Genomic DNA, 24,647 nt, shown 5'->3' on the forward strand with positions numbered 1-24,647 from the left:
CTTCTCTGGTGTGTTGACTTTGTATGTGAGTGAGAGGGAGAGAGAGAATGGAAGGAGAGGACTTCTATTTGAGTACCTAGCAGCTGTGACCACCTGGGTAAAGCCTCTCTCAGAGCTCTTCAGAAAAGACAGCCGTTGTATGTTGCTCTCCACTCTTGAAAGGCAGCCCCCATCTAACATACAGTTCAAAGAAGCATTCCCACCTCATAAATCACCCACTCAACCCCTGCTGCTTGTGCCGGTGTTTGGAGAGGAATATAAATACTCTTATGTCCTGTTTGTACAGTTGCCCTTTAAAATGGGAATTTTGTCCTCTCCAGAAAGGCAGGATAGAAAAGGGCAAATCCCAACCTTGTGGCAGACTTAGTTAGCCACTGTTGTCTCTTGTAGCTTTGAGTCTTGGAGAGAATCAAGTTTGAAACTTCCCTCGTATAGTAGGTGAATTAAACAGATGCACATGGCAGCTGGCTCAGAGCTTGTGTTTCAGGTTGATTGTTTTTTCACCCTTCTTCTGTGGGAGAACGTTTTGATTCCAGTGTCTGGGAATGGGTCACAAATATTTAAAGCTCTTTATTGCCTTGGCAAGTCACTGGTCCAAGTGCTGCCTTTCTGTTTTACATTTACCCCAGCCCTTGTAAATATTTGTTAGCGTGTAGCCTACTGCTCTTCTTCTGATTCAAGAGGTCTTCACCGTTTTACGTAGCATGGTTTTCTAGCAACTGAGATGGCTCTTAGGGACTTATTTTTTTTCCTCCCATGTCTGGTATGTACTGCCCATGTGGCACAAGATGTAAATAGGCATCTCCCATGACAGAAGGGAAATAGGATAGGTTGATAAGGAGCTTTCCTCTCTTGAAAGCCTGTTCTGCTGCATGGTGAGTGCAGGCAACTGGAAGAGTGACAACACGTTCTCCTACAGAAAGGGGAGATAGTGGAAAAGTTACACAATATTTATTTTTTAAACTGTGCCAGAAAGGGAAGGGGGCAGACTGATGGGCAGACTTTTGAGTTCAGAGAGCTTGAGAAACTCCTTATTTCGCTGAGCAATGGCACTGAGATTTGGTCCAGGTGCTACAGCAGTCCTGCACCCCCACATCCCGTGGGCACTTGCGTATGGATTGTGCATGCCGAAGAAGCATGTTGAGCTGTGCCCAGAGTCAACAGAAGCTGAAGAGCTAGCCTAGAGCAAGGGACTTGTGAAATAAAATACCTTTAATGCCAGAACAACATTAAAGACTGTCAAAGCATGATACCATCCAGGACCACTGCTTGAGCATGTCCTTGTTTTTCCACCTCCTCCCTTGCCGGACTGCATTCATCAGTCAGGTCAAAACAACTTATTGGAAACAGGATATCTTTCTTCCCAATTTTGAATCATTTTATCTGGCCCCAGTCTTTAATTTGCGCTATGTACTTTGGAGCCATAGCTCCTCTGTGGTTTGGAAAGTGTTTTTATTGAGTTCTGTGTGTGTGTGCGCTGCAGTGCTAGCAGTCCAGGAAGCAATGGGTTCAGCTGGAGAGAAGAGCATCAACTGGAGTAAGAAACAGGAAAACCAAAAGTAGCAGCCCTCCGAATATGTTGACTGTCAACCTGCACAAAAAGCTTTAGCAAGTGTTGTGTTGTTCAAGCTGTGATGATGGATGTCGTTTTCATTTTTTGTCCCTGGAAATGGCATGTCCCTGCCTTGGCATGCTCTGTTCTAGTTTACACATGACTTTCCAGAGTTAATTTTTAGTCTGATCTACTGTGGGCTGCAAACAAGTGGTTCTTGCTCTGGCACTCAGAGGGGACACTGTGGATGTCTTCTGTGAGTGGAGTGAGAATAACCAGAACAAATTTGCTTGCTCATTAATACAAAATTCACTAGGATGAATGTGGAAAAACTACACGATTTTACTCTAAGAATCAGAATTTTATTTTTTTCATTGTTCTTTTTCATTAAATGGGGTGATGATGATTTTGTTTTTCACAGCTGCCTTGCTGCTGCTGCTTGTTAGTGGTGACAAATATATATACCTACACAACAAGTGTGTAATCAGCCTGTATTTGTTTTGCTTTTATTAAGATTGTGTTGTTAAAAACCTATTTTTGAACCTGTCCGTGTAAGCTGTACAAAACTCCTTGTGAGGACAAGTCTTCTGTTTCTCTCTGTGGGAATGAGACCATACTGTTCCCAGCTGAGGTTGGAATAGGAACAGTTTCCTGCTGCTTGATTTCTAATTGCATAAATGGAAGGAGAAAAAGTGGAAATTCTAAGTACCAAAAGGCATGTTAAATTTAGTATAATACACTCATCTGGAAACTATCACATTTTTCCTTCTTTCTTAAGCCTGCTGAAATCATTGCTTCATCTAACTGTAGTGTGATTTGGATTGGTACCAAAAAGTGCAAACAAGATAGGCCTAAAAACGTCAGGTGTTCCTACCCAAAGCTTAATGAGACCTTCTAGTGGAGAAGTTACTTTATCGCCCTGATGCAATTTCAATAGGAAAATGGTCAGTGTACAGTGAATAAAGAAACCATATTTTTATTTGAGAGAGAGAAAAAAAGTAGCTGTTTGCTGAATAGAAATGTTTTTGAACATTTAACAACTCCCTAAGTGCTTGACTGGCCACAAATCTGACTCTTAACAGCTTGATTAGATGTCTGCTGAGGCTTTGAGATGAATAAACAAGTCACGGAAAAGCAGAGACTGCAGGAAAAAAAATATCAAGCTGCTTTTCTATTGTTTATCTGAGTTCTTCATGTTTGATCAAGATACTGTCATTTCTTTGTATTTCAATCATGCCTAGGAGTCTTAGCCAAGGTCAGGACCTTGCTGTATGTGGTGCTGTACACTCAAATAAAAACCAGTCTCTGCCCTGGAAAATTTACAAACCAAATAGATGGAATTAAGGGAGATAAAAAAAAAAAGGTTTATAATACCTGTTTTAAAGATGGGAGAAGCTGTAGGCAAGGCTAGCGATAAGTCTTGGAGGGAATGTGGCATGCAGCTGGGACTCTGATCTGAGTCTTGAGCCACTGACTCGATCAGCCTTTCCTTCTGACTGTTTTTTCACTTGGCAGGTCATGGAGTTTCAGGGGAAGGCTGCCCACTTCATAGTCTGAGAGACTCCAGAAAGGGTATGTTCTGTAGCCATTTGCTGACGTTGCCTCAAGTATCTGATAAATTAGGAATTTTACTCTCCAGTAAGTGATTGCACAAGCGAAACACTGAGGTCCTCAGTATTGACTTTGTTGTAAATCTGGTAAAGGGAAAAGATATTGAAATGTATTCCCAGTTCTTTGTGTCACAGCTGCAGATGGGAGCCCTGCTCGTCGAGCAGGACACTGCTGTGTTAGGTATACCATAAGCACAGTTCAGAGCATGGTCGCTGCCTTAGCAGATCCACCTTAAATACAAACTTAAGTAACAGAGGTGGAGGGAGGAGATCAAGGAGACAATATTGCTTAAGCAGTGGAAGTGCAATGGAAATGGCATAACTCAACTCTTCCAGAGGGTTCACAAGGGTGATTCTCCAAAGGAGAAGGAATTGGTTTTCCAGATGTTTTCATTGGGTTCCCTCCGAGTTTGCAGAGCAATGCAAAAGAAAGCATGAAGGTGCTTGTTTGCAAAGGCAAGCAGTGGGTGCATGAGTGGACTAAAGGAGACTGTGGTTGTCGTCATAGTGATTTCTAACTAGAGCAACAGCTCTTGTACTTTAGCTAAATGGGGCTCATGGCAGAGCTGGGGAAGAAGTGCTCGTTGACCTGCCTGGAAGACCACTTTCTATAGGAGGTATTGCTGACCCTTTTCCTCTGGGCTGGCTGGATTTTGTTGCTTTTCCCCCCCTACCACACACATCCTAACAGTAAGAAGTAAACAAACTTTTTTTTCTCACTGTCTCCCACCCCACCCCTGCTTTTGTAAACGGGACTGGTGCGAATTTTGGCACACCAGCCCCAGTAGGCAGCTGTATGCAATGTGTACAGTGTCTTAACTGCTCTGAAAGTCCAGCCTATAGCCCACCCACAGTGAAATGCTTAACTGAGGCTGAAACTAAATGGGAACGTAGTTTATGGAAATTCAGCTGTGGATCTCTGTTTCTCTTGTGACTTCTGGCTGTCAGCACTTAGCTGCACAGCACTTCTAGCTGTTTAGAGCTGGATATTCCTCATGCTGGTGGATACCCACCTCCTGTTGCTTATAAAGATGCTGAGAAAGTTGTTGGTGACTAATAAATCACTATAGTCATCTATAGTCTTTATTGGTACTGCTTGTAAAGATTCCAGCTCTGGGTTAGGAGTGTATGCCCCTTCCTAGAAAAGGTCCTGCCCTTATCAGTTCAAATTCAGTTCATAAATCTCTTGTTGTATGACGGAGCGTGTTTCTTTTTAGAAGTTTTAGAGAGTGTTCTTCCTCCCCCTCGGTGCTGCATTGGAAGTAGTAGTGACTAACAGCTTAACCCAAGACCCCTTACTAATCCCATGAGCCCTGCATTCCCTGAGGATTTAGGAGTCCAGTTGTGACAGACAGCATCTCAGTTTTCTCCCCTGTAAAATGCAAATGATGAGACTCTTCCTGCTTGGTCATTGCTTTGAGACCCACTTCACTCAGGTGAGATTCAGCTCTGTACAGTGGGCTAGCTCTTCGAAGATGCTGGAAGAACAAGGTAAAGGTGTGCTACGGCAGGTGAGCGTTTCAAACAACGTAAAGGTGTGCTATAGAAGGGCAGTGTTTCTGCACCTTCTTATTCAACCTTTCATTCGTTCCAGTCACCTGCTTCCATGTCATCAGACTCCTGGGACAATACGCTATAGCGCTGAGCAGTAAGGGAGAAGAGAGGAAGGGCTGTAGTTAAAATCGGAGTGAAGGGAAAAGAGGCTTGGGCGAAAGGTAACAGAGCCATGAGTTACGTGTTCTCTCTCTGTAGCAGCATCTTTCTAGGTTCAAAGGTGGACTAAAGCCACAGGAAAAAAAATCTTTTCATGTCCTGATGGCCCCATGTCTGATTTGCCAGAGCATTGTGCCGTGGGGAGTGTGGATGCGCGGTCTCCCTCGGGAGTCAGCATGTGTTTATTGCCCCGTGTTATTTGCAATTTTCATTAGTTATTGAAGGTAAATATAAAAATGGTGGCAGGTGCAAAATAGCTGTTCAGTGGGATACCAAATAGGTGGGATATGTAAATAAAAAACAAAGTGCAGCGATGCAGATTTTGTTATAACCAGATGTGCGGTTCTGCATCCAGGCACATTAAATGCTGGTCATACCTAGAGATCACAAAGGGCTTAGGGGTTACAGCTGATAAGCAACTAAGCATATTGAGGAATGGATAATTTTTGTAACTCTTGATGTCTTAAATGCAAGTTGCTGCGCTCAACCTGGGAGTAACCGGGGGAATCTCATGACCCGTGTAACACACATGGATTCGGATCAGATGATCAAACTCTTCTTGTTGGCCATAAATTCTCCTCAACTTCCCAGGCCATGAAGGTTGATTGCATTGTTCCTGATCTCTGTTCCATGGCTTAATCTGACATGAACTAAATGCAGAAATTTTTCGGCTCAAGGACCCTGTTATACACTCCCTGAAGATGTCCCTGGCATGGCTCTCAGATGCAAGACAACCTATTTCTATGCTGATCGTTACTGCTTTGTTCTCCCAGCTCCTCCCATTCAGCCTGTTTTCGCTTCCTTGGTTTTGTTTGAGGGAATGGCTGATGGTGTGTGCTTTTCTTCCCCCTTTTTCCAGGCACGGCGCCCATTTTTTGTTTCATTCTCTCTGAAGATTACATGGTGTTGTAGATAATCTGTCAAGAGCTGGGGTATTTCGTATGTCAATAAATGCGTCTTCGGATGATGGATGGCAGCGTGGGGCTACAGGGTTTGTGGGCTGGGACTGGAGGTGCACTGGAATGACTGCACGGGAAATTCTGCATAGCCGTGCTGCCTGCACCGCGTCAGGCAGAGCAGAGAAAGTGAACTTAGTGGGTTCATCTCACGCCTTAGAAATAATTCCCTTAAATCTTTGGGAGCATCCCAGTAGGTGACATGTTTGTGGGAGGCTCTAGTTTACTATCTGCTAAGTTGTGGATTTTATATCCATATTAGGTATAAATAGAGGTAGGCTGGCAGAGAGGGAAGGTCACTGTGACTCCTCTGAGCACAGGATGAGCCTTTAATTATTTAACTGAGGCTTCAGCATTAACTCTTGTCCTACACTGCAGCAGCCACTGAAGAAGTTCCTATCACCGGTACTGTTACAAAAATTAAAAACAGAATGATGAGAAATTGGTCGGTGCTAACACGGATCGCTCAGCATGTTCAAGAAAGCAGTGACAAGCTAAGATTTCTGGCCATGTCCCCTGGCAAGCCGCATTCAGTTCCTCATCAGCTGCAATAGTATTAGCTGCTTCGCATACTCAAAAATCATGGTCCTGCTTCAGGGCAGGAGGGGAGGGAGGGAGGGAATGAAAGCAGATTTCTCAGTGTCCCATGTTTCTGTGATGTTAGGAACAACCACACCCTCTAAAATATGAAAATCATGTTATCACCTTAAGGACTATATTTGCATTTATCTTCTGGAGGGTGGGGGGAGTGGGAGCAGAGTTGTTCAATCTGTTAGTGAATAAGTATACCCATTCTTTTTCCTCTGTTACCCTCTTAAAAAAATGCTGACTGTCTCTCATGGTAGTAAGACTGCAGAAACCAGGACTTTGAGCCTTCTGATTTTGGGAGATTTCCTTAAAGGCCAGTGAGTTTGTACACGAGCCTTTTCCTATGCAACAGCAGCGCAATATTGCTCTGGGCTGAGTCACCCCATTTCAGGCGGGTGCTGATTTCCTTTTGGTAATGTGCAAAATGTTCCCTGCACACATGTGTATGTTCTAAGTTTGTACTGCTGGTTGACAGTTTGTAGGCGCTTCGGTGCCAGAACTGTCTCTAAACACATACAAGCACCTATTGTGATGGGGCCCTGAGCTGGGCCGGGGCCATCAGGCAGCGCTGCAAGGAAAATAACTAATATAATAAGAGGGTTTTGGCGGGGGGAAGTTGTGCAGCAAAAAATGACAGTTATCAGAGTGGATTTAGCCGGTTGTAATGGAGTTGGAGGAAAATTATATTTTGGAAGTGGAAAGAAAAAAAAAAACCAATAAAACAGAACATTTAGGGAAGAGTGTTCACCTGCAAATGAAGCCCAACAGCCTCGTTCCAGCCTTCCCAGATAGAAACTGTCCCTGCAGACATGAGCCTGGTAGGAGAAGGGTTTTGCATGACCTGAGTTGCTGGGGAAGTGAGGGAGGGAGGGAGGGAGGGACGGAGGGGCCTAGAATGCCTGGGAGGGGAACGATTGGGCAAGGTGGAAAGAAAAAGCGATTAATCACACTTGGACTTGCTCGGAGATGGGAGGGGTACTTTGTTTTTTACTGCTGCCCCAGGGCCCCAAAATGCGTTGGCATGGTACTGCAGAGAAACCACTAATCCCAGTCACTGAGGGGAGGGAACGGGACTTTCTTGTTCTCTCCTGCTCACCGAGCGTTGGGACCCCTGTAAAGGAAAAGCTGATGGGATTAGAGGAAACAGCTGGCTCGAGTCTCACCCTGCGGGAGCTCACATTCCCGGGACTCGGGAAGAGAGGAGCGCCCCGCTGCTGAGTCGCATTCCAGGTCATTTGCTGAGCCCAGATGTTTTCTAATGAGCTCTATGATAAATCCTTCTCCCTTCCTCCTGAGCGCAGGCCCTGCCAGTCAGGTCCGTCCTCAAGTCTCCCTTTCTGTGCGCGGCCAGGTGCGTCGGACTTCCCATTCAAGCCAGAAAGCCAAAATGCCACTACAACTCGCGCCGTTCTGCTGCGCCTACACAGAGGGCAGAGCTTGGATCTGTTATCCTAAAGCTGGGGCCTGCTGGAGGTGGCAGGTCCAAATCCCCCCCGTAGCTGAACCTGCCCCTCCAGCTTCTCGTTAACTCCCCACGTTATCGAGCCAGATGCACTGCGTGCGTCCCAGGGGGGTTAAGGGAAATGCTGTTGTACCCACGTGCTTTGGGTGAGGGTGTGCTGCTCACGCTCTACCTGCCACCACTGTCCCTCAGCCACCTGAGGGGTTAAAGGAAATCCCCCCCCCAGCTTCCCTGCTCGCTGAGCCGTAAAATCTTTGAATCCGTCTCCTGACACAAGTCCTGCTCCCTTCCCCTCGTGCTCTTGTACACAGCAATTTGAGGCCCCGAGCTGCCATCTTGGAGATGTCTCAGGGTTTATTTAGGAACCAAGTGATGAATTCCCCCATCCAGCAAGAGAAGGGAACATCTCGGGGAGCTGCACTACAATATTGCACCCTTTGGCAAATGAGGGGTGAAGCGAATTGGCTGCCCTGGGGTGGTGCAGGGTGGTCCGCTGCAGACCTGTGTCCTCAGTTCCTCTCAGGTCTTGCCTGAAAAGGGAGGTTTGCCCTCAAGAGCCCTTCTCTGGCCCCTGTGCGGTGTGTCTTGGGGATCGTGACCAAAGCACGAGTCACCTGGGGAGAAACAGAGCTGAGGTGGCTGAAGAGCAGTCACTCCCTCGCTGCTGCCGGCAGCCTCCGCCAGCACAGGTGCGCTCTTTGCCCAGCTGCCTTGCTCTGCGGTGTTTTCTACCATCCAGCCATGGGCGGGCAGCCTTGGAACCAGTGCTAAGACACAAATAAAAGGAACAGTTTTATTTTTAACTTACACCCCTTTAATTCTCACGCCCACAGTTTCTAGTCCTGTCCCGACAAGCGGGGAGCCCCTGGCACTGCGAGCGTTTGTCAGCAGGCCCAAAACAGCAGCAGCGGGCGAGGGAGGGAAGCTCGGGGAGACCAGAGCGTGGGTTTCTGCTGGGTCTCGGCGTGCGGAAGCCTTGCTGATCCAGCAGCAGGGAAAAGGGCTGAGGGGAAGATGGGCATGGGCAAGGCTGTGTTTTCAGATGGCTTCTCTCTGTGGTGGCAAACCACAGGCTGGCGGAGCAGGCTTGCTGTTGGGGTGAGAGTGGAGAGTGGTGTTGTACTAACCCCCGGGTTGCCCCGCTCAGCATGAAAACAGCAGCATGGGTTGGTGCTGGTGTTTCGGGGACAGGCAGCAAGCTCCCCAGGGCCCCCAGGGAGCAGAAGCTGGTAAAATAGGGGAGTAGAAAAGCCCTGCAGTCGCACGGCACCTCTGCCTGTTTCTTCTGACAGCAGAAAGCCTGGCCTCTGCTCCTGGTGCCTCCCCACCCCCAGGTTTACAAATCGCTGCGTTTCCCCTTTCTGCTGTTTGGCTGTTTACAGTACTGGAACACAAATGAATAGTAGGAAGCAGCGAATGGACTGCAGGCTGGCTCACATTGCTGTGCACAGTTTAGCGCTGCACTCTGAGTTATCACACCCCGGCTGAGATCCCACGAAAATCATCAAAAATACCAAACCGTGGACATGACACAATTGGGTGAATTTCACCTGAAAGTCTGTGGTCACTTGCTTTGTAGCTGGTTGTGCCTACATCTTATTTGTCCTCATTTAGCCACAGACTTGAGGACTTGCTTCCAAGCCTCTGCCGTCTCCTCTTTCACCCGTTACATTATTCAGAATAAAACAGCCTCCTGGGTAGAGGCTCACTAATGGTCATGCTGACTCTGGGAAGCAGGTAGGGATTAGTCGGAGCCCACGTTCAGCTCGGTGAGGCAGCATTGAAAATGCCAGGGAAATTGAGTTCAGGCTCCCGGCTGCAGCACGCCGTGGCGGTGGAGGGCTGCTCCTTTGTTTATTGTTGGTCCTTCTGGAGCTGAGCAGCGCACTGCGGTTTGGGGCCAGGTAGGTTGTGGCAGCAGGATAAGAAAGTGATGATGGAAGCAGGATTTTGCCATCCTACTTATTTACAGAATCCTATTGTCTTGGAGTTGGAAGGAACCAAGCAGCAGGAAACCGTTCCTCCACTGGCAGCCTCCAGCCTCCTTCACCAACACCCAAGCCCAACGCTGGCTTTCCTCGCTTCTCCCCAGGCCCACTGCCAGGGCACAGCCAACACACCTCTCAGCACAGCTGCTGCTTTCTTACCATCATCCCTTCCCGCTTCTCTGAGCTCCGTATGCAAATCTGCACGCAGGCAGGAGCCAGCAGAGCCCATCCGAGCCTTGCAGGTATCTTTGATTTTTGGGTAGCTCCGTGCCAGTGTTTGATGTGGAGGCCTCTATTAGATTAATTGCGTCTTTACAGAAACAGAGCCCTTCCGGTCTCGAACAATTAGCCTAAGTGGAAGATAGCAATGAATGGGGTTTCACTGGGATTGTATTTGGCTGTTAGATTTTTTAATGGGAAAGAGGAAGAGAGAAAAGGAGGAAGAAAAGAAAGAAGGGAAAGGAAGTAAAAAGAGGAGAGGAAAGAAAAAAAGGAAGGGTAAAAGAAGGGAAATGAAAAAAAAAGAAAAGCGAAACATCCTTGCTGGTGTTGAAGAACTTTCCCAAAGGCTTCACCATGCCAAGGACTCTACCCGAAGCCCTCTCCGTTAAGTATCGTATTTTAATAGGAAGCATTCGCGCTCAGTGAGCCAAGCCCAGACTTTGTTTATGTTGCTGGAGGAGCAAACACTGGGAAACCACCTCAGCACAGCCTCGGCCACGGCCACGTGTCGATAGCGGGTTCATCACACAGCTTTTTGGCCCCTCAGCGAGGCTCCACTGCCCCGACAAGGGGCTCTGGGTGCTCGCTCTGTGGGGCTGGGGACCCTTGGGGCTGGGGACCCCTGGGACTGGGGACCCGTGGGGCTGGGGACCCCCGTGGGGCTGGGGACCCTTGGGACTGGGGACCCCCCTGGGACTGGGGACCCTCGTGGGGCTGGCGACCCCTGGGGCTGGGGACCCTTGGGGCTGGGGACCCCCGTGGGGCTGGGGACCCTTGGGGCTGGGAACCCCCCTGGGACTGGGGACCCTTGGGACTGGGGACCCCCGTGGGGCTGGGGACCCCTGGGGCTGGGGACGCTTGGGGCTTGGGACCCCCCCGGGGCTGTCAGCGGGCGCGCGACGGAGACTTCGCGGCCCGGGGCTCGCCGGGGGGAACCTGCGCTTCCCTCCTTCCTCCCCAGCACCACCCGAAGGGGGGTGAGAAAGAGGAGGAGGAGGAGGAGAAGGAGGAGGAGGAGGAGGAAGAGGAGGAAGAGGAGCAGGCGGTTGGGCCGCAGCCTCCCCCCCCAGCTCCGCGCTGGCTGGCGGCCCGGCGGGGCGGGCGGGCTGTGTGCGCCCTGCCGCCGGCTCTCCCCTCCCTCCTCCCCTCCCTTTCCCCTTCCCTCCCTCTCTTCTCCCTTCCCTCCCCTTCCCTCCCTCCCTCCTTTCCCCTCCTCTTCCCCCCCCCCCCCCCCACGCACCCAACACCCCGATTGTGCAACCGCGAGCGGCGGGGCCGGCGGCACCGCCCGGAGCCCGGCACCGGGGGAAGGGAGGGAGGAAAAAGGGAGGAGGAGGAGGAGGAGGAGAACGAGGAGGAGGGAGGGAGGCCGCCCGCCCTGCTCCTCCGGGGGCCGCGGCGCCGAGGATGCGGCAGCCGCCGGGCACCGCGGGGCTGTAGCCGCCCGCGGCCCCGGAGCCCGTGGGATGTGCCCGCCGTCGGCTGGGTGCTGCTGGCGGTGAGTACCCCTGCGGCGGGCACCGCGGTTCCCCTGCCCCCCCGACACCCCCCCCCCAGCGAGCGGACCCTCTTCGCTTTCCTCCCCCTCCATCGGCGACGGATTTCAGATTTGCTGCTTCGTTTTCTCGCCCTTCTTCTCCCCCCCCCCCCCGTGTGATTGATGGCCGGGAGGATGAGAATATCGCCGCGGGCAGAAATCAGTTGCAGATGAGGCGGGCTTCGGGGGGGGGATCCGCTGTGCAACCCTTAAACTGTTTCCACTGCCGCTCCAGCCCGAATGAAAATAAAAGAACGGGGTACGGGGAGCCGCGCTGCTGGGGTCGCACATCCGTGGTGGCGGGTCCTGCCCGGCGACTTCGGGTTTCGAACAAAAGTCGGGGAGGAGAGGGTGGGAAGGCGCTGCGTATGGCTTAACCAGAGCAGCAGAGGACATGTAGGGGTTCAGATATCGTAAGGGGAGGAAATTGTCCCGGTGGCAAGGCAGTCCACTTTTGTTACTTGAAAAGTTTGCGCCGAGAATGCATTTACATCCGTGTGTCCTGCAAACAGTTTTTGTACTTGCTGGATTATTACGAGGGCTGATATTTGATCCATCTGTACCTGTTTCTTGAATCATAACATAATTTTTCAGTTTCTATATGTTTTTGCTGGAATTCTTACTTGTAAAATACAATAACCTCCCCATTTTATGTGGAGTGGGGATTTCTCTTTTTCTCTGAGACGTTCTGGGGACAGAACATGCTTTCACTCATTTTCAGCCTGTATTAAAGTTCATCTGGACAATGCCTTGTGTTTTAATTTGGCTGCTAATATCATACGAGGGCACCGTCCCTTTAGAAACCTTCAATCTAGCTTTTTTCTATCGGATTAACCCCATCAACTTTAAAATTCAGCCTGTGAGAAGTGTTTGTGGAGTTGGGGCACCATAACTTCGCCCTACAGAGTCTCTTGAAAAAAAATCTGCACCCCACTGAAACGAGTGGGGAAGATCCTAGAATATTACGAGGCTCACATTTTCCCTTGTATTTTTAGCCTCAGAACTTAACATCCTCTTTGCAATGTCCAACTGGCCAAAAATCGTCTGTACACAATGGGCACTTTTGCTTTTCGAAGACAGTTTCCCATTTCAAAAAAGGCAGCTTGCCTCAAATTTGCAAACCGCAGGATGGGAAATGGAATTTGCCTTCAGTATAAAAATCCCAAGTGTTTGCAAACAGCCCTGAGAAGTCTCCGGGCTCTTGGCTTGACCTCTCGGAGCCAAATTTCCAGCTTGGGGAATTTGTGGTCTTGCAAAGAGGGTGAACGAACTAAGCCTCCGTGGGCGCCCGGTCTCTCCGCAGTGGGGAAAATAGCTGAGCTGGAGCAAGTTTTGGGTGCCCGGGCAGCGCAGGATTGGGCCCCAAGCCAAACTGCTTTTCAAGTAGCCGTGAAGACCTGCCGCTATTGCAGTAACCGTGCTCGTGGCGTGTGTTGGCATTGCCGAGGCAGTGTTGAGCTGGTACAGTCACAGGAAGCGTGCTCGAGAAGCTCCGAGTACTTGTTCCTCCCTGAGCTTCCCGCTGCTCCCGTTAAGCTGCTAGCAATACCCTGCTGCAAAAAATCCCTCCAAAGTTGCCCGGCCTCAGAGACCCCCTGCGGTAAAGCAAAGCCCCAGGGGCTCCAGCCCTGCCTGGGGCAAAGAAATCGCTCGGCCCCTCAGATCAGGCTCTAAAAACCCGGGCGGCTGTCTGCAGGGTCTTCTGGGGGAGGACGGGAGCAGGAACGAGGGGCAGTCTGTCTGCCTCCTGCGCCTCCGACAGCACTGGCGAGAGCCGCGCCTGCCGTTTGCCCGGACCTTTGTTTCAGTTTTGCAGCCACTTGGAGCTGAGCTTTGGGAACAGCTACAGGATCAGGCCCTCGCTTCGGTCACTCGCTCAGATGTGTCTTGAGCCTCCTTCTCTGCAGGGAGGAACAGATCCTGGGCTCAGGTGGCTTGGCCAGAGGGGGGAAGACCAGCAAGCGCGTCGTGCTTTCATTTCGCTGTGGTTACTGGGCCCGATCCTGCTGTTTTAGGAGACACTGTCTAAATGTCAAGTGTGAGGTCAGCCCCCAGTGCGTCTGGCAGTAATTGAAAATAGCAACAGGGCTGTGAGGTCTTACGTTACCCCCAAAAGCCTCTGGCCCTGCAGTGCCTCATATTTTTATCTTTTGGTGTTGGAGATTTTGCAGTCAGTACTACGGGAAATAGCACAGGCGCTGGTTTTCGTGTCATCAACGCCGAGAAGGCTGGTTCAAACAGAAATTGAAAAACTGGGTAAAACAGCAACCCTGAAGTCAGCTGGATTTGTGCTCTTGGTTTGGCTGTGGCCAGGATATGGCCCAAGCAGGGAAACAGGAGGAAGGTTCCCGAACGCCGCTGAGAGACCCACGGCTCCAGCCGCAAACCCCATTCTGCTTCCCTCTTTCCACCTCTTGTTCTGGCAGCTTGGAACCTGATCCCGCGAGCACAGCCCTGCTGCGTAGGACACGGCTTGATTTTTTATGCAAGTTTGGTAATGAATGACCGACCAAGCCGAAAGCGAGCGTGGTTGGCATTTGAGACAACTCCCATCTCCGACTGCGAGGCGGCCTTACGCTGCGGGTGTGCTAAATGAAAAAAATAATCATCCCGGTGGCCACTATTTACTAGAACTGGTTTTATCTGGTTCCAGTTAGGCTTGTTTTGAGTAGGACGAGCGGTGCCAGATTCTGATCTCATTTGCACCAGTGGAGTCATTCAGAGGAGCCAGTCCCAGTTTACCTCACTCTAAGTGGAAGCAGAACTGGGCCTGCTGGGAGCCGCGCTCCCGCGCCGCTCCCTGGGGAAATGGCTGGTGCCGGCTTGCAAATCAAACACGAGTAAACGTGAGCGACGCGCAGGACCCTTCCCAGAGGCAGCACGGGTTTTATCGCCGTCCTCGGGAATGCTGTTTGCACGGAGAAAGGAGGGGAGAGGCTGTGGCATCGGTCGCAAGGGGAAGTGGCGTGAGTGCACCAGCCTGGGGCTTTGGGAAGGTGCAGCGGTGCTGGTGGTAGCGGTCAGCCTTTGGCTGGAGGTGCTGCACGAGGGGAAGGACGGAGCCCCTTTCCATGCCAGCTGCTTGCAGGAAACAGCTTTAGGGAGGGCGGCCCAGCTGAAGCTGAAAAATTGCACATTACTTGGGGAATTTCATGGGATTTTCAAAGGGTTTGGACCCACGCTCTGCACTTGGGCACCTGCCGGCCTCCTGCACGGCCAGACCTCTGGCCGGTGCCCCCAGATTGTGTGGGCTGAAAGCGCTGCCTGTGCCGGCTGCCCACTGCGGGCTCGGTGGCAGCGTGTGCGTGGGACGGCTGTGTGGGAAACACCAGCTCGGGGGAAGCGCAGGAGGGAGCTGCGCCTCACTCAGGTCCGGGCATGCGAGCAAGGCCCCTGGCTAAAATGCTGCAAACAGCTGTGTTTGAAAGCACCCAGGTCTCGTGTTATCTGCGGTACGACCTACCACTGGGGATTCTCCCAGCCAAAGCGTGTTGCAGGACAGTCGTTCCTCGGGTAGGGGCATAGGCAGAGCCCACGCGCGCTCCCTTCCTGTGGTTCTCCGGGGAACCCCGCTCCTGCTGCGCCCCAAAACTGGTTTCCTTGCCCACAGCACGGCCCAGCCTTGCCCCGCTGCTCTTCGGGGCTGCATTTTGAGCAGATGCTTGAAGAAGAAAGGGAGCGGAGGGTGGTATGAGGCATGTATTCCAGTGCTTTAGGCTGATGCATTTTCCTGGCCGTGATTGTGCTTAATGCTGAAGAAATTGAGCAATTGAAATAAATTACCAGAAATTGCTTACATTACTCTTGCCTCCTCCACAGGCCATTAGCGTGTCCCTTTTTCATCAGAGCTCCTTTAGGATGCCGTTCTAAGCCCATCTAAGTCCATAGGTAGCTTTCCAATGACTTTTATAGGTAAAGGAGCTTGCAATTTTTTTTCTAGCTGTATAAATTGAGTTTCTCAGGTGCTCGGTGCATGGTCAAGAAGCCAGATTTAAGTCTCAATTTAGTGAATTCTTCTGAAATTCTGGTCAAAGTGGGGAGGGGAGAGTTTAAAAACACGATGCTGCTTTTCTCTATTTCTGCTTTATTTGTGTAAATCACCCAACTATGCTTGAGTGGAAATTAATATGTGATGGAAAGAGAAGCTGTAATATCTCCTGCCTTTGAAAGGAGCAGAGAGAGACAGATTCACAGTGAGAAACGACACAGCTTTTGTTCCACTATCAAAAGTTTTTGGGATTGATTCTTGTGCAGGTTAAATATCACACATCTTCCTACGGTGGTTCCCTTTTTATTTTTTTGTGATTTCTTCCCAGATTTTGCAGCTCAGCAAAGCCAGACTGAAGTTCTCAGCTTAGATGAGGTTTCTGCGTTCAGTTAAGCACTCATCTGTCTTGCCGTCCTGAAGATTTACCTCTAGACATTTTCAGTGCATAGTTCTCTTCCCTCCCTCCTGGCGATATTATCATGACGTCGACCAAATTAGTTTATATTACCGGCACAACAGTGGAGCCCCCTAAAGAATCCTGTACTTTGTTTTAAATTTTAAAATGTAGAGATATCAAAGTTTTAACTAAATGCAAAGAAAGGGAAGGGAAGGGAAGGGAAGGGAAGGGAAGGGAAGGGAAGGGAAGGGAAGGGAAGGGAAGGGAAGGGAAGGGAAGGGAAGGGAAAGGAAGGAAAGGAAAGGAAAGGAAAGGAAAGGAAAGGAAAGGAAAGGAAAGGAAAGGAAAGGAAAGGAAAGGAAAGGAAAGGAAAGGAAAGGAAAGGAAAGGAAAGGAAAGGAAAGGAAAGGAAAGGAAAGGAAAGGAAAAAGGAAAGGAAAGGAAAGGAAAGGAAAGGAAAGGAAAGGAAAGGAAAGGAAAGGAAAGGAAAGGAAAGGAAAGGAAAGGAAAGGAAAGGAAAGGAAAGGAAAGGAAAAGGGGGGGGGGGGATTGAATAAGGGAAAGTATTGAATCACTTGTTTTGATTTTTTTCACAGCAATCTTTCAGGTTTTCCCAGTTCAGATTTTAACTTTTCCTACTAAGGCTGGCCTAAAATATTTTTTGTTCTGCATAAGCAAATATTATTTGAGTTGAGATTCCTATGAGGCAATTCCCTGCAGTGTGCAGAAGTTACTGTATGGACAAAATCCTGTGTCAGTGGGGAGCCACACTGGCTCTTTCTGGGACCGATACATGCTTCTTCCCACTTGTCACCAAATCAGAGACTTAATGTGGCTTTGCTTCCTTTTAGGTGCCAGATAATCTCTTGCCTTTTTTAGAAGCGTAGTCTTGCGCACTTTAAAATGTTTTGCTCACAAGTATCTTGGTGGGACTTTGGGGATTTGAGTACATCTGAAAATCAAGCCCTTAAGTTTAATTACCGAAGAAGAGAGCAAGCTCCTGGAACAAGCCAGTCTGGACAGATCTCCTCCCAGGAGAGCCCCTGCTTATTCTTCTCCTTCAGACCAAAGGGGCTGAGGAAAGAAGTGTCTTGCCTTTAGAAAAGCAGTTGCTGGCTTTGAGAGTCGGTTTGAAAACCCAAACAAGCCCAAAGAAAGGCGAAACTGCAAGAAAACCTCTCTGCTGAGCAGGGACGGCCAGCTCAGCGCCGTGGTGAGCCGCTCTTGCTCTGTGAAGCGTGCGATGCTCTTAAAAACTCAGCTGCAGCATTTACAGCCACCTGCAGCGCAGATCGCTCCTGGCCACCCCCACGTCCCAGCCCGCCCTGCAGCGCAGCGTTCCCAGCGGGCACCTTCCCTGTTGGCAGCCATCCCTCCCTCCTGCCCTGGGCAGCCTCTTCCCTCGAAGGAAGCCTGGAGCTCCAGAGACCTTCCTCTGCTTTCCCACTCCCTCTGCAGCCAGCAGTTCACCCGGTGTAAGGTGGTCCCTGCCCCTGGTGTTACAGGCAGGGAAACTGAGGCACAGAGATGCTTGCTGAGAGACCCGTTCATGGGGCACTCAAGGCTTCGGTCTAACACCGACTCGGCGTTGCTCTTGGCAGCTTGAGAGCCAGGCTGGGTGGGAAGTGGCTCCGTCAGGCAGGAGAGCTGTGGGGCTTCTGCCCAGGGAGCGGGAGAGGAAGGTGGAGGTCCCGGCTCTGATCCAGACCAGGGACTGAAACCTTCCCCGTGTCCGTCTCCGGTGAGTGCCTGGCTGGTGGAGCAGGCCATGAAATAACAAACTGCTGTAGAGAGCATGGATTTGGACTGGTGTCTCAGGCATCTCATGCAAAGGCTTTAGGCACTGAGGTAAAGCCATTTCCCTGCTCTGTACCTCATTTTCCTTAGCTATAGCATGGAGCCGACACTCTCTGTGCTGTATCTGTGGGCTTTGAGCCTTAGCTAAGCAATGTTTATGAAGCTTAGGGGTTTCTTGTCTCACAGAACCTGGGATGCTGCATGTGTGGCCATGAGCACAACATACCTGTGTCTGTATTTTTATGTATTTGGCAAAATTGCAAGATCCTGGATAAGAAAAATACATATAAATATATTAAACTACTCATGAAATGTTCCCGGTTCCCACCTGCAGGCTTCTCTTGTATTATAATGTAAACTTCCCTCTGGAAAAAGAGGGTAAAACTGATTAGATCTTTTTAATTTTCCTCCAGAAGTGTTTGTTTTCCAAATGGCTGGAAACAGCTGTGGGCTGGATGGTGGGAACGTGGTCTTGGAAGTAATTCCCGTGATTGTCCTCCGGCCGACAGTACAGCGTAGATTTTCCCAGCTCCTTCCAGGCATCGGCGGCGACTGTCCTTGCAGGACTCCGAGCGTCCCCGGGGCTGCTGGCACTGGAGCTGACACCAAACGTCTGCCACCAGGCCTCAGAGCTGCGCTGCTGGGAGGCTCAGCTGGCAGCACGTCCCCTGCCACAATGTCCAGAACTCGGAGGGACGTGGAGCTGGCGCAGCTGAGACCTCTCGGCCGTGGACGTTTTGCTCCTCAAGCTCCACGGGCACGGGGACCGGCTGGAAAAGGGCTCAGGGGCCGCTCACTGCAGGGCTGCAGCTGTGTGCGTGTTGTTTGTCTCTGGAGTCCGGGATGTGCCAGGCTCCAGGGCTGAGTCATTTGCCTTCTCCTTCATCTGGGAAAGGACTCGGGGCTGTGATAGGAGTATTTTCTTTATTTTTATTTTTTATTTTTTTTGGATGCAGCCCTCGTGGGTGGTGAATGACCCCGATGCGTGGCCTGAGAAAGGTGAAGCACGTGGCGTCTTCCAGCTTCAGGGGAGACCCAGGTAGCTATCCCCTGTTAGGGGCCTGACACCGAGCCAGCATAGCCCCAGGGACTGCCGGGGACGGGACACTGGAGGAAGCTGCGGTGTAGGTCGAGCACAGCGAAGATGGGACACCCTTGGGGACCATAGGCCTGCCGGAACTGAGCTGAACTTTCTGCTTGAAAAGCTTTGACTAGCCAGAAAAAAAAACATGCCCTGGGGCGAGGAGAAAGAAGCTCCTGTGCGCGGGGAAGTGTTCACTCCCACCTGCAGGTCGGGGCTGGGGTCAGCACCGGGGAGCACACACTTGTTCCTTGAGGGGCCGCACCGTGTAATTTAGCTTGTCATGGAGGAATGTGCTCAATGCCTTTATTTAATCAGGAGTTTGCAAACCTGCTCGGGTGCCTCATCTTCCTTTTTCCTTTCCCTTCCCAGCCAGGGGGGGAGAAGGAACATGGTGCTTTTGTCTCCCGCCCTGTGGCTGCTGTCAGATGAATGGTTTTAGCGGTGCTCTGTTCACATGACTGGTTCGAACCATGCCAGCGAACACGCCGCAGTCGCGAGCAGGCTGTTTCCAGCCCCAGCTCCCTCCCAAACTCAGCTGCATCCGATGTTTTCCTAGGCACTGGCGTAAACCTTGTTACTTACTAGAAATGTGGGCCTGCGGGTTCCAGGGCATTCTTAGGAGAAGGAAAACACCACGCGGATGTGGCCTGTTAACAGCCTGAGATCAGTGAGAGTTTGCAGGGCTCAGCTACACAGTGCCCCGGTGATTGTTCCAGCCCTGCCATGGTGCCCTGTGCTCCCGCAGCCCCTCTGCAAACCAGACCAGCTCCGTGGTGCTGGGGGCCCCAGTTACAAGACATCCCTGCTCAGGAAAGGAAAGGGCTTAAGCATATGTTTAAGTGCTTTCCTGAATCTAGGCCAGGGCCGGTGCTTTAGCAGAGCACAGCCTCACCCGTCTTCTTCTTGATATCAGAGACAGGAGCCTGGATGCTCTGAGATGATCCTTTGTGCCTCTGTGTCTGCTGACCAGGGCTGCAGCACATTTCTGCTGAGCATCTCCCTCCAGGGGAAGAAAGGTCCCAGGGAAGCGGGGCTGTCGGAGCCGTTCAGCTCTTCACCACTGGGTATAGCTGCAGAAGAACCTGGGAAAAAAAACAGCCACCACCTTCTTTGGAAGGAAGGAAATTGCTCTCTAATTGGGCATGTGGAAATGAACTTGTGTGCTGACTCCTGAGGAATTTCATCTCTTCCCCAGGGGGTTTGCAATTGCTGTTTGGGTCACATCCCAGCTCTGATCTCAGACTTGTCTTTGGGAGTGGTATTCCTCAGCACAGAGCTGCTGGCATTTGAGGAATGAGTGATGCTCATTTCAGAAAACCAAACAAACCAAGTGTGTATGCAGCTTTGCTGTGTAATTCTTAGCAGAAATTGCAGAATTTCCCTACCGAAATGGAAAAAAATTCTCAGGGAACAGAAAGGAGCCCTAAGAATTGTCTGTGGGACAAATGTATCTAACCACACCGCTCTCATTAACAACAATGCAAGTTCGGGGGCTAAAGCCCTCTGCTTGTCTCCAAACAAAACCTGCAAAGCATGCTTCGTGTGGGTATTCTCACCGGGGATCTGTGGGATTCACATGAACAAGTGCCGGGGCTGCATTTGAGGGTTAGGAAGCCAGGCCAGTAAAGGTGGTTGTGCATTATATCATTGCGGTTCCCTTACAGTCAGGAAATCAGAAAAGTTAGCAGAGCCCTTGACCTGATTCCTCCAGAAATCGGGGGACTAGGGAGGAGGGATGCCCTTTGCTTTCCTGTGTTGGGATGGAGGGTAGGGAAGCATCTCTCTCCTGTGGCCCTCATGGAGAGAGCACTTCTGGGTTCAGGCCCAGGAGGTTGGGCTCTGTGGAGGGAGTAAGAGGGCAAAAAGCTTTCTCCCATAATGACCTTAAAGCACCTCAGCTGAGTTGCCAGGGTTCATTAGTAGGCCAGCCCAGCGGTGCAGATGAGCGTGGTGGTCCTCTGGCCGAGGAGGCAGCGGTGACGGTGGTGCAGGCGGATGAAGCAACTGGGGAACGCCCGGCTGGGAGTGCCCTGTGCGGAGCTGCCCCTGACACCCGTGTCTGATAAACAAGGCATTTTTCCTCTCCATTATAGGGCTGGGCCCAGGAGCCGTGGGAGTCAACGGGAATCATTCCAGTGTGGGCTTTGGATCTTTGGTTAAACAAATAGAAGGAAGAAATAAATAACATGGTTCTAACAAATATTTTAGGAAGTATAAATGTCTGCCTTTCCCTATGACTTGATCCAAACCCCGCAAAGGAAAAAAAAAAAAATCCCTATTTCTGTGATGCTTTTCCACGTGCCTTTCCCCAGTGATTGGGAGTGTTAATGCAGGCACCTTGGCTCGAGAATACAGCTGGCCCGCGAGGAAACCCTGTGTGGGATTTCTCTGGGGTGGTAAGTAACCTTCTTGGCCGACCACCTTTGCGAGTGAGGTTTATGCTTGGTATTAGAAGGACCTTTCTTGTTTGCGAACTGAGTTCCTGTCCTCAGAGCAACCGTTCGACAGCCTTGCTGCTGAATCGGAATGGCTCTATAAAAATAAATGATGTATCGGTCATTTCTGTGGTTTCTTGCCTCTGGAGAGAGGTTTCCACATTTCCCTGCTTGCTGCTGCCTTGCAGCGACACCTGCTGCGCACTGTGAGGAGAAGAACGATTTTCTTCCCTGTGAAAGCGGTCCCTTTTTTTCTGGGAAGGCTTGCAGCAAGGACAGCTTTGGTTTTTAAGGTGGGAGAAAAGGAAGTGGGGAGGTCCGCACCTTCCTCAAATACAAACATTTCTGTGGTCCATGACTTTCCCAACCTGGCGCGGCCTGTGGTGGTGACGCTTTTGTTTTGCAAACTTCTTCCAGCCCAGTCTTGGGTGAGAAATGGTGAAAAGCCTGCTGTTACCCCTGGCACAAAGCTCAGGAGAGGTAATGCAGGCCTCTGCCTCAGCCCCAGAGCTGGTTTTGAACAAGGGAGAGGCAGACCGGCGTGTCTTGCTCCCTGTGCAGCAGCTGGGGAGGGAGATGTGCGTACCGACACACTGGGAGGACGTCCCTGTGTGTGACCCAGCCAAGAACTGCCACGAGGTCAGAGAAGTGGGCTGGCTTGCCCATTCTCCTTCCTGCTAATGCTTTGCTCTGACTTCAGCTGTAGGTTTTCGTCAGAGCTGGCCATGATGTTACGGTTCGTGGTTGGTGCCCTCTTCCCAGCGCTGCTTCTGGCTGCACCGCCCCCCATAAACAAGCTCGCCCTCTTCCCAGACAAGAGCGCTTGGTGCGAGGCGAAGAACATCACCCAGATCGTGGGGCACAGCGGCTGCGAGTCCAAGTCCATCCAGAACAGGTATGGATCCACTCTCGGCGCAGAGCTGGAAACAGCTGATTTTCATTTGCTGATGGTTTGCCATCATCGCTGTGGGGACTGTCACTCACACAGGAAGCCACGCATGATGTCCTGCCTCTGCCCTAATGCTTTCTGTCTGTTTCAGCAGAAAGTCAGATCTCTTTCTGCCTTTGTTGGGAAGAGCAGGCACCTACCCTGAGCCCTCATCCCTCCTGTTGTCTTCACAGGGCCTGCCTGGGACAGTGTTTCAGCTACAGCGTCCCTAACACCTTCCCTCAGTCCACAGAGTCCCTGGTTCACTGCGACTCCTGCATGCCAGCCCAGTCCATGTGGGAAATTGTGAGTATCCGTGCCTGCCCCATGGTCTTTTATGCTCTTCCTTGCTCAGGGGTTCTGAGGCCTGCTCTGCCACCGCTTTGGGACAAGTCATTCTCCTCCCCTGAGGTTTCTTTGCTTGTAGTTTCCTTCCACGGTATCCCTCAGGTGACTCTACCCTTCTTTGAGATACCTGGGTGAAAGGGGCTGCTGGAAGCAACGTGACTGCTGTGATGAATGGTGCATTTGTCACTGTTTGCAGAAGCTTCCTCTGTCAGTCCCTGCGTTATTCATCCCGTGTGCCTCTTCTCTCCACCACTCCCTTTGTCGCCTCCTCCCACTTGGGAGTTTTTACCTTCTAGGCTGTCCAGAAGTGCTTCCCACAGTCCATCTGCCAGTCACCCTCAGACCTCCCAGCATCTCTGCATGTTTCATGCCATCGTTAATCCTGGAAGGGTCATAAACCCTGCCTCCGAGGCAGGCCCAGGCACCCAGGGAGTTGGGGTGCTTTGCTTTTGACTCAGACATTTGGGCAGATGGCTTTGGCCAACTTAGCTGTGATAATTCAGCAATGTGTCTTCTGGGTGGCCTTTGCAGCTACTGCTGCTATTTCTGTGCCAGTTGTGCCTGGGAGCAGTGTCCCACTTGAGTAATTTCATTTCCTGGATGGTAAAATGGGTCTGTGCAGCCTGTGACCCGTGAGACATCCCCAGAGCACCCTTACCTTGCAGACTGACCATGGAGGCTTATTTGGGTAGCAAGCCATCACTTCTGGCTTAAAACACCCCAAGTCTGCAGGGCACGGTGTGGCTCAGGGTTGCCATTGGGGTGCCAAGCCTGTGCACTCAGGCTTGCTGCCTCCTCATCTCTCTATCCAGGTGACACTGGACTGCCCAGGCAACGACGAAATCCCCAGGGTTGACAAGCTGGTGGAGAAGATACTTCATTGTAGCTGCCAGGCTTGCGGCAAGGAGCCAAGCCACGAGGGAGCCCTGTTCAACGTCTACCTGAACACAGAGGAGAACATGCCTGCGGAGGGCCCCAGCCCCCATCACTATGCCCACCACCAACAGGAGGTGGAAGAACCTCCTGCTTCCAGCCACCACCACCACGAGGAGGAGGGCGATGAGTAACCTGGCCCTCACGGACTGTCCTTGCAGCTGGCGGCGCGGGCAGGGGGTGCGTGCGAGGGAGAGGGCCAGGGTTTGGGGAGGGAGGGGGGTGGTGGAGTTTTTCCTGTCTAATAGCTACCCTCACGCTTTGCTCTCCACAATACCCCAGGGCCGGAGGAACGTTCTGAGGCACAAGCAGGGCTGAGGTGCAGGCATGGGGCTGGAGCTGCAGGGCAAGAGAGGAGGGCTGGGGGGGGCTCTGATGCAAAACTACTTGCACATAATAGTAATAATAAATTGAGAGGACCGGGAACCCCGGCAGAGGGGGCATTGGCTGAGAGCAGGAGCTGAGCTGGGCTCTCCAGGCACTGTCTGCAGGATCCTGAACCTGCTGTGGTGCCCTTGCTGAGTTTTTCTGGGTTTTTCTATTGCAAATGGCTCTTGCCTGAGGTGGAGGAAGAAGGGATGCAGCTTCTCCACAGCCCCACGTGAGAGGCACATCTTTCTTGGGGCACGCAGGATGGGGGTGTCCCTTCTTCCTCCCACCTCCCCTGCCTGCCTAGGGACACCTGGGCACAGCGGGGAAGTGCTGTTCCTCCTGGCACTTGCTGGGTCTTAATTCAATCCCAGTGCCTTTGTGTTAGGAAGCTTGTAGGGAGTATTTTTTTCCCCTGGATTTGCCTCTGGGGCTGTGTGTGAAATTGCTGGGAACTGCGGTGGTGAGAGCCCTTTCCTTGCTGGTCCTCAGGGTCACCACGTAGCTCACAGGGACGAGGGAGCTGCATCATGCCGTGGGCACTGGGGCTTCACATTTTGTGGCCTGTGCTGGGGTGGTCTGGGTGGGAGCCAGCCCCTCTTCCCCCTTTCCCTGCTGCACTTTAATTGTGGTGGAGGGAGAAAGGGGACGAGTCCCAGGATGCTGGTGTACCCTCACAGGGGACTGCTGTGGACCCTGCTGCAGATGCAGGTCTGGGGAGGCTCAGGGTGGGGGAATGG

At 51.4% G+C, this 24,647-nt stretch overlaps 1 protein-coding gene across 2 annotated transcripts; it reads left to right on the plus strand.

Moving 5' to 3' along the window:
• The first annotated feature begins 11,407 nt into the window (after positions 1-11,407).
• Positions 11,408-24,647, plus strand: NBL1 (NBL1, DAN family BMP antagonist). 2 transcript variants are annotated; one of them, XM_066982013.1, is made up of 4 exons: positions 11,408-11,589; positions 22,030-22,224; positions 22,452-22,563; positions 23,418-24,647. In XM_066982013.1, the coding sequence occupies exons 1-4, from the start codon at positions 11,558-11,560 to the stop codon at positions 23,670-23,672; spliced, it is 594 nt and encodes a 197-aa protein (XP_066838114.1). In that variant the 5' UTR covers positions 11,408-11,557; the 3' UTR covers positions 23,673-24,647. The 2 variants fall into 2 exon arrangements, with proteins under 2 accessions (XP_066838114.1, XP_013043308.3); XM_013187854.3 differs by lacking the exon at positions 11,408-11,589 and adding an exon at positions 18,767-18,849.

The sequence above is a fragment of the Anser cygnoides genome, chromosome 23, assembly GCF_040182565.1.
Source record: "Anser cygnoides isolate HZ-2024a breed goose chromosome 23, Taihu_goose_T2T_genome, whole genome shotgun sequence".
NCBI classification, from domain to species: Eukaryota; Metazoa; Chordata; class Aves; order Anseriformes; family Anatidae; genus Anser; species Anser cygnoides.

Bases quoted from the DNA above. Each gene is read 5' to 3' on its own strand.
- NBL1 (XM_066982013.1), top strand. From the start codon at position 11,558: ATGTGCCCGCCGTCGGCTGGGTGCTGCTGGCG. The intron at 11,590-22,029 runs GTGAGTACCCCT...CTCTGACTTCAG, and splicing joins TCGGCTGGGTGCTGCTGGCG to CTGTAGGTTTTCGTCAGAGC. The intron at 22,564-23,417 runs GTGAGTATCCGT...CTCTCTATCCAG, and splicing joins CCCAGTCCATGTGGGAAATT to GTGACACTGGACTGCCCAGG.